Genomic DNA, 13,218 nt, shown 5'->3' with positions numbered 1-13,218 from the left:
TACCTCAGTCTTAAATGACATCCCCTTTATTCTAAGACTGTGGCCCCTGGATCTGGACTCGCCCAACATTGGGAACATTTTTCCTGCATCTAGCTTGGCCAGTTCTTTTATAGTTTTATATTTTTCTATAATATAACCCCTCATCCTTCTAAAGTCCAGTGAATACAAGCCTAGTCTTTTCAATCTTTCCTCATATGGCAGTCCCGTCATCCCAGGGATCAATCTCGTGAACCTACGCTGCACTGCCTCAATCGCAAGGATGTCCTTCCTCAAATTAGGAGACAAAAACTGTACATAAAACTCCAGAAGTGGTCTCACCAGAACCCTACGGAAAGACATTCTTGCCATAGAGGGAGTACAGAGAAGGTTCACCAGACTGATTCCTGGGATGTCAGGACTTTCATATGTAGAAAGACTGGATAGACTCGGCTTGTACTCGCTAGAATTTAGAAGATTGACGGGGGATCTTATAGAAACTTACAAAATGCTTAAGGGGTTGGTCAGGCTACATGCAGGAGGATTGTTCCCGATGTTGGGGAAGTCCAGGACAAGGGGTCACAGTTTAAAGATAAAGGGGAAATCCTTTAGGACCGAGATGAGAAAAACATTTTTCACACAGAGAGTGGTGAATCTGTGGAATTCTCTGCCACAGAAGGTAGTTGAGGCCAGTTCATTGGCTATATTTAAGAGGAAGTTAGATGTTGCCCTTGTGGCTAAAAGGATCGGGGGTATGGAGAGAAGGCAGGTACAGGATACTGAGTTGGATGATCAGCCATGATCATATTGAATGGCGGTGCAGGCTCGAGGGTCCGAATGGCCTACTCCTGCAGCTATTTTATATGTTTCTATACAACTGCAGAAGAACCTCTTTACTCCTATACTGAAATCCTCTTGTTATGAAAGCCAACATTCCATTAGCTTTCTTCACTGCCTGCTGTACCTGTAAGCCAACTTTCAGTGACCGGTGTACAAGGACGCCTAGGTCTCGCTGCACCTCCCCCTTACCTAACCTAACCCCATTGAGATAATAATCTGCCCCCTTGCCTTGTAGGAGGTGATGGCATTCAGGCCCTGCCACAGTTGCCGAACATCCGTCTCATCCTCCAGCTTGGAGCAGGTCCCCTTTGGCCTTTTTGGTGGCCTTACCAAGGTTGTATCTGAACTACTTGTAGACCTCTGTATTTCCAGACCTGAATGCCCTGGATCTGGACTTCAGAAGAGTGCGGCTCTCATGGTTCATCCAAGGCTTCTGGTTAGGTACCACGCGGAAGGTTTATGTTGGGACGCAGTCCTCCTCACACATTTCTTTATGAAGTCTGTAACGACTGTGGCATATTCATTCAGGTCTGTTGCCGAGTCCCTGAATATTGCCCAGTCTGGACTCCACCAGTCCTGCAGTTGTTCCTCTGCAACCCCCCCTCCCCGACCAGCTCTGTACAGTCCTCACCTCTGGGGGTGCGCTCTTCAATTGCTGCCTGTCGGCAGGAAGCAGCAGCACCACAGGTTGGTCGGATTGACCAAAGTGAGGGCGAGGGATAGAGCGATAGGTGTCTTTGACGGTGGAGTAGCAGTGGTAGAGGGTGTTTGATCCTCTGGTGCTGCAGGAGACATGTTGGTGGAAGTTAGGGAGTGATTTCTTCAGGTTGGCTTTGTTGAAGTCCCCGGCTACAGTGGTAAACACCTCGGGATAAGTCGTCTGGTGCTTGTTGACCACGGCGCGCATCTCCCCCAGTGCCAGATGGACATCAGCCTGGGGTGGGATATAAATCGCGGTCAGGATGATGGAGGTGAATTCCCTCGGTAGGTAGAAGGGACGGCACTTTACAGCCAAATGTTCCAGGTGTGGAGAGCAGGAGTTGGATAGGACTGCCACGTCTGAGCACCACGCCGAGTTGATCATGAGACAGACACCCCCTCCTTTCCCTTTCCCAGCTGCCGGTGTATGGTCCATGCGATGGATAGAGAAACCTTCAGACTGGACTGCTGAGTCTGGGGAGCTGGGGGTCAGCCATGTCTCTAGAAGACAAAACCAAAGAGGCCAACGTCAGGCGACGCCATGATAGTTGGAAACTCCATTGTTAGAGGTACGGACGGGGGTTCTGCGGCAACAGAACGGGATGCGAGGATGGTGTGCTGCCTCCCTGGTGCCAGGATCCAGGATGTCATGGACAGAGTGCAGAAAATCCTCAAGAGCGAAGGTGAACAGCCGGATGTGGTAGTGCATGTCGGCACAAACGATGTCGGAAACATGGGGATGAATATTCTAAAGAATAACTTTAGAGAGCTCAGAAAAATGCTGGTGGTTATCTCCGGTTTGCTTCTAGTTCCTCGTGCTGGCGATAGCAGGAATATGGACATACAGGACCTAAATGTGTGGCTGAGAAACTGGTACACGGGGCAGGGATTTAGATTCTTAAATCACTGGGATCTGTTATGGAGGAAGGGGGAACTGTACAAAAGGGACAGATTGCATCTTAACAGGTGGGGGAACATCATTCTGACAGGCAGGTTTGCAACTGCTACACGGGTGGTTTTAAACTGAATAAGGGGGGGGGGGAGGTGTCAAATGGGATAGTCAAGGACGGAGTTAAAGGGAAAGAGAGTAAAGGGACAGTTAATGCGAAAGAAAGCTCACAAAGGGATAGGAGAGTATGGCAAAGTGTAATAGGGATCGATGTGAAAGGTGAGATGCGTAAGGAATTAAAAGTATTGTTTATGAATGAGCGAAGTATAAGAAGTAAGGTGGATGAGCTTGAGGCTCAGTTAGAGGTTGGTAGATGTGACATTGTGGGGATTACTGAGACGTGGCTGCAGGAGGATCGGGCCTGGGAACTTAATATGCAGGGTTATACATCTTATAGAAAGGACAGGCAGGTGGGCGGAGGTGGGGGGGGGGGGGGGGGGGGAGTTAGCTCTGCTGGTGAGGAATGGAATTCAGCCCCTTGCGAGGGAAGACATAGGGACTGACGAGGTAGAGTCACTGTGGATTAAGTTGAGGAATTGTAAAGGCAAGAAGACACGAAATGGTGTTATCTACAGACCCCCTAATAGTAGCCCGGATGTAGGGTGTAAGTTGCAGCAGGAGTTAAAACTGGCATGTAACAAAGGTAATGCCACTGTGATGATGGGGGAGTTCAATATGCAGGTAGACTGGGAAAATCAGGTTGGTTCAGGACCCCAAGAATGAGAGTTTGTAGAATGCCTCTGAGATGGATTCTTAGAGCAGTTTGCAATGGAGCCGACCAGAGAAAAGTCAATTCTGGATTTAGTGTTGTCCAATGAACCAGATATGATGAGAGAAATGGAGGTAAAGGAACCGCTTGGAGGTAGTGATCATAATATTAGTTTTAATCTGCAATTTGTTAAAGAGAAGGTTAAATCGGAAATGTCAGTGATGCAGTTGAACAAAGGGGACTATGGAGGCATGAGAGAGGAGCTGGACAAGGTAGACTGGAAAGGGATCCTAGCAGGAATGACGGTGGAACAGCAATGGCAGTAATTTCTGGGCATAATCCGAAAGACGCAGGATCATTTTATTCCAAAATGGAAGAAAGATTCTAAGGGGAGTAGGAACAACTGTGGCTGACAAGAGAAGTTAGGGATAGAATAAAACTAAAAGAAAAGATGTATAACACAGCAAAGAGTAGCCGGAAGCCAGAGGATTGGGACACTTTCATCGGACAACAGAAGGAAACAAAACGGAATGCGGGCTCAAAAGATGAAGTACGAAGGGAAGCTGGCCAGGAATATAAAGAAGGACAGTAAAAGCTTATTTAGATATGTTAAGGGGAAAATAGTAGCAAATTCAAATGTGGGTCCATTGAAGGCAGCCACGGGTGAAATTATTATGGGGAACAAGGAAATGGCAGAAGACTTGAACAGGTACTTCGGATCTGTCTTCACTAAGGAAGACACAAACAATCTCTCAGGTGTACTGGAGGACAGATGATCTAAGGGGGTAGAGGAACTGAAAGAAATGTTCATTAGGCGAGAAATAGTATTGGGTAGGCTAATGGGACTGAAGGATGATAAATCTCTGGGTCTGATGGTCTGCATCCCAGGGTCCTCAGGGAGGTGGCTCTAGAAATAGTGGACGCATTGGTGATTATTTTCCAATAATCAATAGATTCAAGATCAGTTCCTGTGGATTGGAGGATAGCTAATGTTATCCCAATTTTCAAGAATGGAGCGAGAGAAAAAACGGGGAATTACAGACCAGTCAGTCTGACTTCGGTGGTGGGAAAGATGCTGGAGTCAATTATTAAAGAGGTAATAATGGGGCATTTGGATAGCAGTAAAATGATTAGTCCAAGTCAACATGTATTTATGAAAGGGATATCATGCTTGACTAATCTTCTGGAATTTTTTGAAGATGTGACAAGTAAAATGGATGAAGGGGTGCCAGTGGATGTCGTGTATCAAGAATTTCAGAAATCCTTTGATAAGGTCCCGCACTGGAGACTGGTGACTAAAATTAGGGCACATGGTATTGGGGGTAGGGAGTTGACATGGATAGAAAATTGGTTGGCAGACAGGAAGCAAAGAGTAGGAGTGATCGGGTCCTTTTCAGAATGGCAGGCAGTGGCGAGTGGAGTGCCTCAAGGCTCTGTGTTGGGGTCGCAACTGTGCACCATATATATTAATGATTTGGAAGAGGTAACTAAGAGCAACACTAGCAAGTTTGCAGATGACACAAAGCTGGGTGGCAGTGTGAACTGTGCAGAGGATGTTAGGAGGTTGCAGGGTGACTGGACAGGTTGAGTGAGTGGGCAGATATATGGCAGATGCAGTATAATATAGATAAATGTGAGGTTATCCACTTTGGTGGCAAAAACAAGGGGGCAGATTATTATCTCAATGGGGTTAAATTAGGCAAGGGGGAGGTGCAGCGAGACCTGGATGGCCTTGTACACCGGTCACTGAAAGTTGGCGTGCAGGTACAGCAGGCAGTGAAGAAAGCTAATGGAATGTTGGCCTTCATAACAAGACGATTTCAGTATAGGTGTAAAGAGGTTCTTCTGCAGTTGTATCGGGATCTGGTGAGACAACATCTGGAGTATTGTATAGTTTTGGTCTCCTAATTTGAGGAAGGGCATCCTTGTGATTGAGGCAGTGCAGCGCAGGTTCATGAGATTGATCCTGGGATGGCGGGACTGTAATATGAGGTAAGATTGAAAAGACTAGACACACACACACTAACACCCCCCCCCCCCACACACACGCACTAACCCCACCCACACACTAACCCCCACACATACACTGAAGCCCCCACACACACACTAAGCCCCCCCCCCCCAAACACTAACCCTCACACACACACTAACCACCCCCACACACTAACCCCCGCACACACACTAACCCCCACACACTCACTACCCCGCCCCCCATACACACCAACCACTCTCTCACACACACTAACTCCCCCCTCCCACACACACACGAACCACCCCCCCCACACACACACTAACCCCCAACACACACACGACCCCCCCCCCCACACACACTAACCCCCAACACACACACGACCCCCCCCCCCCCACACACACACTAACCCCCAACACACACACTAACCCCACACACACTAACAACCTCACACACACTAATCCCCGCGCACACACAATAACCCCCTCCTCCCATGAAATTATATTAATATTATTCATTGGCGGATCCTTTTACCCCATCCCCGCCCCATTCACTCACGCATACTCCCAACTCGCAGGCATGTCTAGAGAGGGAGAGGTGGGGTGGGGGGGGGGGGGTAGAGAGAGAGGACAGAGAGAGAGGGGACAGAGACAGAGAGAGGGGGCAGAGGCAGAGAGAAAGAGAGAGAGGGGGAAAGGGGTGGAGAGGGGGGAAGAAAAGAGAGGTCACGAGAGAGAGGCAGGGGAGAGAGGAGATAGGGTGAGAGGGGAGGGGGGAGAGAGGAGAGCGGGAGGGTGAGAGGAGGGGTGTAGGCAGGGGGGGGGAGAGGGGGGGAAGAGAGCCCCCAGCTTGCAGGCGCGTCTAGAGAGGGAGAGGGAGGGGGGCAGAGAGAGAGGGGGCAGAAACAGAGAGAGGGGGTGGTCATTGGCGCGTCATATTTTCGAGAAGATGTGACAACACACAAACAAATAAATAAACACACACACATATCCAAGATCAGGGTTTTATAATTATGGAGATAGATTGATACAGATATAGAGGAAAGCTTATCAAATTCAAATTTATTGTCATGTGCCAATTAAGGTACAGTGATATTTGAGTTACCATACAGCCATACTAAGTAAAAAGCAACAAGACACACAGCCACATAAAATAAAATTTAACAGAAACAACCACCACAGCGGAATCCACATTCCTCACTGTGATGGAAGGTAATAAAGTTCATCTTCCTCGTTTGTTCACCCATGGTCGGGGCTGTTGAACCCGCCGCAGTCGCAGCTGCCGACGGTCCGATGTCCTAAATCCTCGCGTCAGGATGACGGAAACTCCGGCGTCTGGAAGGATTACCGGAGCTCCGGAGTCGGCCTCTCCTTACCGGCTTCACGGTGTTAAAGTCCACAGGCCCTGAGGTTGGAGCTCCTCACGGGCGATCCTCGCCAAAGGAGAACAATCGCATCTCCGTCGAGGTAAGTTTACTCCAATCCCTCCTCCTCCCCCCCCCCCTCTCCCCACAAACTGGAGGGACAGCACCTCGTAGCTTACAGCCCAGTGACATGAACATTGAATTCTCCAAATTAAACGGACATCCCCCACCCCCACCCATGTAAAACAAACCTAGAACCACTAAAACATACTTAAAATACGGGATTAACCCTGGCGCCTTTTGCCAGCGAGAAGAGCAATGACAAATAAATGAGCCACGGGGGGGGATGTCCGTTTAATTTGGAGAATTCAATGTTCATGTCACTGGGCTGTAAGCTATGAGGTGCTGTCCCTCCAGTTTGTGTGCCACCTTATGGAGGAGGCCCAGGACAGAAAGACCAGTGTGGGAATGGGAAGGGGAGTTAAAATGGTTGGCAACGGGGAGATCCAGCAGGCCTTGGCGGACCGAGCGCAGGTGTAGGGTGAAATGCACGCCTAGTCTAGATACAAGGAACAGCAGATGCTGGTTTACATCTGGTTACCTGGAGTAACTTGCACCTCTGGAGAGCATGGACAGCAACATTCTAGGTCAGGACCCTTCTTCAGACTGCTTGGTGTGGGGGTGGAGAAAGTTGGAAAGGAGAGGTGGGAGTGGTCGCCTTCCCTCTACAGATGCGGCCTGACCCAGAGTTCCTCCACCACTTTAGAGGGAATGGAAAGACAACATTTTGAGTCAGGACCTTCTTCAGATTGATTGGAGAGGGTGGGGGGAGGAAGCTGGAAAAGAGAGATGTGGGCTGGGCAGTCTGGCAAGTGATAGGTGGACACAAAATGATGGAGTAACTCAACGGGACAGGCAGCATCACTAGAGAGAAGGTATGTTTGAGTTTGAGACCCTTCTTCAGAAGTGATAGGTGGATATAGATGAGAGAGACACAAGAAACTGCAGCTGCTGGAATCTTGCATAGAACGCTTGCATAGTCAGGTGCACAGAATCTCTAGCCCAGAGTGGGGGAATCGAGGACCAGAGGACATGGCTTCAAGGTGAAGGGGAAAAGATTAAATAGGAATCTGAGGGGTAACTTTTCAACAGTGGTGGGTTTATGGAACAAGCTGCTGGAGGAGGTAGAGGCTGGGATTATCCCAACGTTTAAGAAACAGTTATGGACAGGTACATGGATAGGACAAGTTTGGAGAAATATGGACCAAATGCAGGCAGGTGGGACTAGTGTAGTCGGGACATGTTGGTCGGTGTGGGCAAGTTGGGCCAAAGGTCCTGTTTCCACACTGTATCACTCTATGACTAACGCAAAGTGCTGCAGTAACTCGGCTGGTTAGGCGGCATCTGTGGAGAACATGGATAGGTGACATTTCACAAAGTGCTGGTGTAACTCAACGAGTCAGGCAACGTCTGTGGAGAACATGGATAGGTGACATTTCGGGTCAGAACCCTTCTTCAGACTGACACTATTTTAACAGATGAGGGGGTGATCGGCAGATGAGTGAAGTAAGTGACAGAGGCGAGAGAAAATGAGATAAAAGGGTGTGAGATAAGAAGAGAGGAATGTATATGTGCAGATTTATGGGACATTGGTTAGGTAGCATTTGGAGTATTGCATACAGTTCTGGTAATTCCATTACAGGAATGATGTGGAGGCTTTGGGGACGGTGCAGAGATGGTTAACCAGAATGGTTTAAAAACAAGGCACTTCAGTTGCTAGTTTACAAAAAAGGACACAAAATGCTGGAGTAACTCAGCAGGACAAGCAGCATCTCTGGATAGAAGGTGACATTTCGGGTTGAGACTGAGGAGGGTCTCGACAAGAAACATTACCCATTCCTTCCAGCATTTGTGTTTACCTAAACAGCGCCTATCTATCCACGTGACGGTGTGCCAGCAGGCTGGAGGAGCGGGCAAAGTCCTTGCCACAGAGTGGGCAGGTGAAGATGTGCTGGCCGGTGTGGACTCGCCGGTGCTCCAGCAGATGGTCAAGGTGGGTGAAGCCCTTACCACAGGACCGGCAGGGGAAGGGATGCTCACCGTTGTGGGTACGCTGCCACAGGCTGGACATGCGGGTGAAACACTTGTCACACTCAGCGCACACAAAGGGTCTCTGGTGTGTATCCGCTGGTGCTCCCGCAGCCCCCATGCTCTCTTGTCACAGTGGGAGCAGCTGCTCGCCGGTGTGGGTCCGCTGGTGCCGCAGCAACCCCCATGAGCTGTCAAACGACTCGCCACAGTACGGGCGATCATAGTGCTGGCCACTGGTGTGCACATGCCGGTGAGACAGGGCGTGGGAGGCCATGGCAAAGCGCTATCCACACCTGGGGATGGATCGGTCGCCGGCATGCACCCGCTGGAGGGACAGCAGACTGGTGGAGCGAGTGAAGCCCTTGCCGCACTGGGCGCAGGTGTAGGGGCGCTCGCCGGTGTGAGTGTGCTGGTGCTCCAGCAGCCTAGTGGAGCGGATGAAGCCCTTGCCGCTATGGGCACAGGTGTAGGGACGCTCGCCAGTGTGGGTGTGCTGGTGCTCCACCAGGCTGCTGGTGTTGGTGAAGCCCTTGCTGCACTTGGTCCAGGTGTAGGGGTGCTCGACGGTGTGGGTGCGTTGGTGAACCAGCAAGCTGTTGGAGCGGGAAAAGCCCTTGCCGCAATCGCTGCAGGTGTATGGCCACTTCCCGTGGTGCAGGCGCCCATGCACCTTCAGTTCTGTCGACGACTTGAAGCTTTTGCCACAGCTAGAGCAGGTGAAGGGCTGCTCACTGCTGTGCACCCACTGGTGCTCCCGCAGCCTCCACAACTGGGTAAAGGTCTTGCCACAAGTGGAGCAGGAATAGGGCTGCGCGCCCGTGTGAATCCACTGGTGAATCTTCAGGACATTCGCCGTCTTGAAGCTCTTGCCACACTCCGAGCAGTTGAAGGGGCGTTCTCCCGTGTGAACCCGCCAGTGAGTCTCTAGCTCGCTTGGGCTATGGCAGGCCTTGCCACACACATTGCACTCATAACGCTTCTCCTTGTTGTGCCCCGTCATGAGGTCCTCCACCGAAGCTCACCCCCTCAAAGCTCAACCCGCACACCGAGCAGATGGGGGGTGCTCACTGGTACCCTCGCCACCCTCAATGGCGGCTCACGTCCCCGTCTCTCCGTCCACAGCAACGGCTCCTAAACCCTGCAGGAGTGGAACACAGAGGGTCAACAAGCTGCCAAATAGGACATTACTAACGTGTGAACATTACTAGTGATTGAAGGTGGTGGGGGGGGGGCAGGGGGGGGTGAGAGGGATATGGGGGGGAGGGAGTGGGAGATGAAGGGGTGAGGGTAAGGACGGAGGGGGTGAAGGGTGGTGGGAAGGATGGGAGAGATGGTGAGGAGGCAAGTGGGGAAGGGGGATGGGGATGGTGGAAGGGAGGGGATGGGGAGAAGAGAGGGGGTGAAGGAGGGCAGTGGAGAAGTGAGGGCTAAGGAATGGAGGGTTATGGTCTGAGCGCAGGTATATGGGACTAGGGGAGAATACGTGTTCGGCACAGACTAGAAGGGTCGAGATGGCCTGTTTCATAGAAACATAGAAACATAGAAATTAGGTGCAGGAGTAGGCCATTCGGCCCTTCGAGCCTGCACCACCATTCAATATGATCATGGCTGATCATCCAACTCAGTATCCCGTACCTGCCTTCTCTCCATACCCTCTGATCCCCTTAGCCACAAGGGCCACATCTAACTCCCTCTTAAATATAGCCAATGAACTGGCCTCGACTACCCTCTGTGGCAGGGAGTTCCAGAGATTCACCACTCTCTGTGTGAAAAAAGTTCTTCTCATCTCGGTTTTAAAGGATTTCCCCCTTATCCTTAAGCTGTGACCCCTTGTCCTGGACTTCCCCAACATCGGGAGCAATCTTCCTGCATCTAGCCTGTCCAACCCCTTAAGAATTTTGTAAGTTTCTATAAGATCCCCTCTCAATCTCCTAAATTCTAGAGAGTATAAACCAAGTCTATCCAGTCTTTCTTCATAAGACAGTCCTGACATCCCAGGAATCAGTCTGGTGAACCTTCTCTGCACTCCCTCTATGGCAATAATGTCCTTCCTCAGATTTGGAGACCAAAACTGTACGCAATACTCCAGGTGTGGTCTCACCAAGACCCTGTACAACTGCAGTAGAACCTCCCTGCTCCTATACTCAAATCCTTTTGCTATGAAAGCTAACATACCATTCGCTTTCTTCACTGCCTGCTGCACCGGCATGCCCACTTTCAATGACTGGTGTACCATGACACCCAGGTCTCGCTGCATCTCCCCTTTTCCCAGTCGGCCACCATTTAGATAATAGTCTGCTTTCCTGTTTTTGCCACCAAAATGGATAACCTCACATTTATCCACATTATACTGCATCTGCCAAACATTTGCCCACTCACCCAGCCTATCCAAGTCACCTTGCAGTCTCCTAGCATCCTCCTCACAGCTAACACTGCCCCCCAGCTTAGTGTCATCCGCAAACTTGGAGATATTGCCTTCAATTCCCTCATCCAGATCATTAATATATATTGTAAATAGCTGGGGTCCCAGCACTGAGCCTTGCGGTACCCCACTAGTCACTGCCTGCCATTGTGAAAAGGACCCGTTTACTCCTACTCTTTGCTTCCTGTTTGCCAGCCAGTTCTCTATCCACATCAATACTGAACCCCCAATGCCGTGCTGTAATTGTTATATGGTTATATGGCTTCGCACCCACCTGGGGGTGCCGAACATCCGGGCACCGCGTCAAGCCCCCGTCCACCAACCAGCACAACCGGCGCCTTGACACCACCCCAAATCCGAGGGGGGACCGCCGCTGATTGGCGCTGAGGCACTTGGGGGGGGGGGGTCGACATGCATCATGGGAAGAATGTCACAGAGTGTTGCAGTAACTCAGCGGATGGGGCAGCGTCTGTGGGGAATGTGGACAGGTGCATCGTCGCCTCCCGCTGCCAGGGGGCGCTACAGTCGGAGGACCAGAGACGCGGCACCGCGGCCTTCAATAGACAGGGGGCGCTGCAGTCGGAGGACCAGAGGGTGCCCAGACCTCCTTCCTTTCATCACTCACTGACATCCCCGCCCGCCCCGGCAAGAAGGGAGGGGGGGATGAGGGGGTTGGAAGAGGACGAGGGGCCGAGCGGCGGCGGCGGCTGTTCCCACCTGAGCTCCTGTCGCTGAGTGTCCTCGTCCCGTCGGCCGCGGCCCCGCACCAGCAAAGACCTTAGAGCAGAGCAAGATAGGCTACTCCTGCGAAGTACAATGGGCTGACGTGTAGTACGCTGCGGAGGGGATCCTGGGCATTTTTCCCGCCCATTTTAGTAACCGGAGCCTACCTGACCCGACCCGACTCGCAGTGTAGATTCATAATTCTGTCGGACCCACCTCACGTGACCGGCGGCCAATCGGAGCAGGTTCCACTCCCCCCCCCCCCCCCCCCGGCCCAGACGTCACAAAAGCCCAGGTACCGCCCCCTCCTTGCGTCCGACCAACCAGAGCCGCGTCTACGGTTCAGATGACCCACTGACGGACAGCGCCCTCCACAGATCGGAGTCGCCCATTGAGACCAAGGATCCTATAGCAAGCAAGATAGACCACGGCTTCTAAATGCAATGGGCTGACGTGTCGTACGCAACTGAGCGGAATTTAGGCATTTTTTTCATCAATTTCAATAACGCGACCCGACTCGCAGTGATCAGCATTCCGGGGGAACAGTTTGAGCTAAACTATCTATATACTTTTATACTGTTTGTGTGTGTGGGTGTATGTCTTTTTGCCTTTGAAACGTATTTCCTCGAAAACCAGACGTAAAAAAGCGGAGATTTTTACAATTTCGGTAGGGATTTAACTTATGATTTCATAAATTAACTCGTCTCTAAATTCGGTCAATTATTTCCACGGATTTTGAATAATGTTGTTCACAAAACTCACTTTTACAAAGATAATGGCCGCTTGTCAGCTGCTGGTGTCACAATGCCCACGTGTCCACCAATCCAGGCCCACCTGCCTCCTGGCCCCGCCGCTGTGGATTAATGCAGCTGCTGTTCTTCAAAAGGCGCAGAAACATCGAGGACGTTCTGCAGCAAAGGCCCTACAGCTCAGCTCTAGGATCTTTGCTGTGCACACGCTGAAGACGTTTTCCCCTCACTGCCGGCGCAGCTCGTGAAGACCCGCCCCACCCATCCCCTGCGCGATCACTCAGTTGCCGGTTCCCAGAGACTCAGATGCCGATTCTCTCTCTCCGCATTTCGGAGCCCACTCACCCCCCCCCCCCCCCCCCCCCCCCTTCTCCTCCCTCCCTCACTCTCCTCTCTACCCGTCTCCGGGTTGGCCCGATCGTCTGTCCCCCCTCCCCCCCCCCCGCCTGGCTCTGTCACGCTGGCGGATGCCACGATCGGCTGGTCCCCCACTGCTTTTCACCGTCCGCAGATCGTTCGGTCTGCTGCCCCGCCCCCCTCCTCTCTCCCTCTCTCTCTCTGCCCCTCTCTCTCTCTCCGTGACTCCCAAAAGTCACCCTTGCGAGCCCTTATGAAGGTCCCTTTCGCGTGCTGCGGCACGGGCCTACTACATTCGATTTGAACATGGGAGGCCGGCGTGAACGGTGTCTGTGGCTCGTTTGAAACTGGCCCACTTGGAAGTGAGCAAG

General features: G+C 51.5%; 1 protein-coding gene across 1 annotated transcript; it reads right to left on the bottom strand.

The window, feature by feature from the left end:
- Nucleotides 1-9,077: 9,077 nt before the first annotated feature.
- On the bottom strand, nucleotides 9,078-9,844 carry LOC116969177 (zinc finger protein 239-like; the record flags this gene model as incomplete). The annotated part of the gene is made up of 1 exon (XM_033016095.1): nucleotides 9,078-9,844. A coding segment is annotated over exon 1 (519 nt), but the record flags the coding sequence as incomplete, so codon positions are not given.
- Between the last annotated feature and the right edge of the window lie 3,374 nt (nucleotides 9,845-13,218).

Source organism: Amblyraja radiata, unplaced genomic scaffold, assembly GCF_010909765.2.
Source record: "Amblyraja radiata isolate CabotCenter1 unplaced genomic scaffold, sAmbRad1.1.pri S118, whole genome shotgun sequence".
In the NCBI taxonomy this organism is placed as follows: domain Eukaryota; kingdom Metazoa; phylum Chordata; class Chondrichthyes; order Rajiformes; family Rajidae; genus Amblyraja; species Amblyraja radiata.
This window is presented reverse-complemented; position numbering and strand designations above follow the sequence as displayed.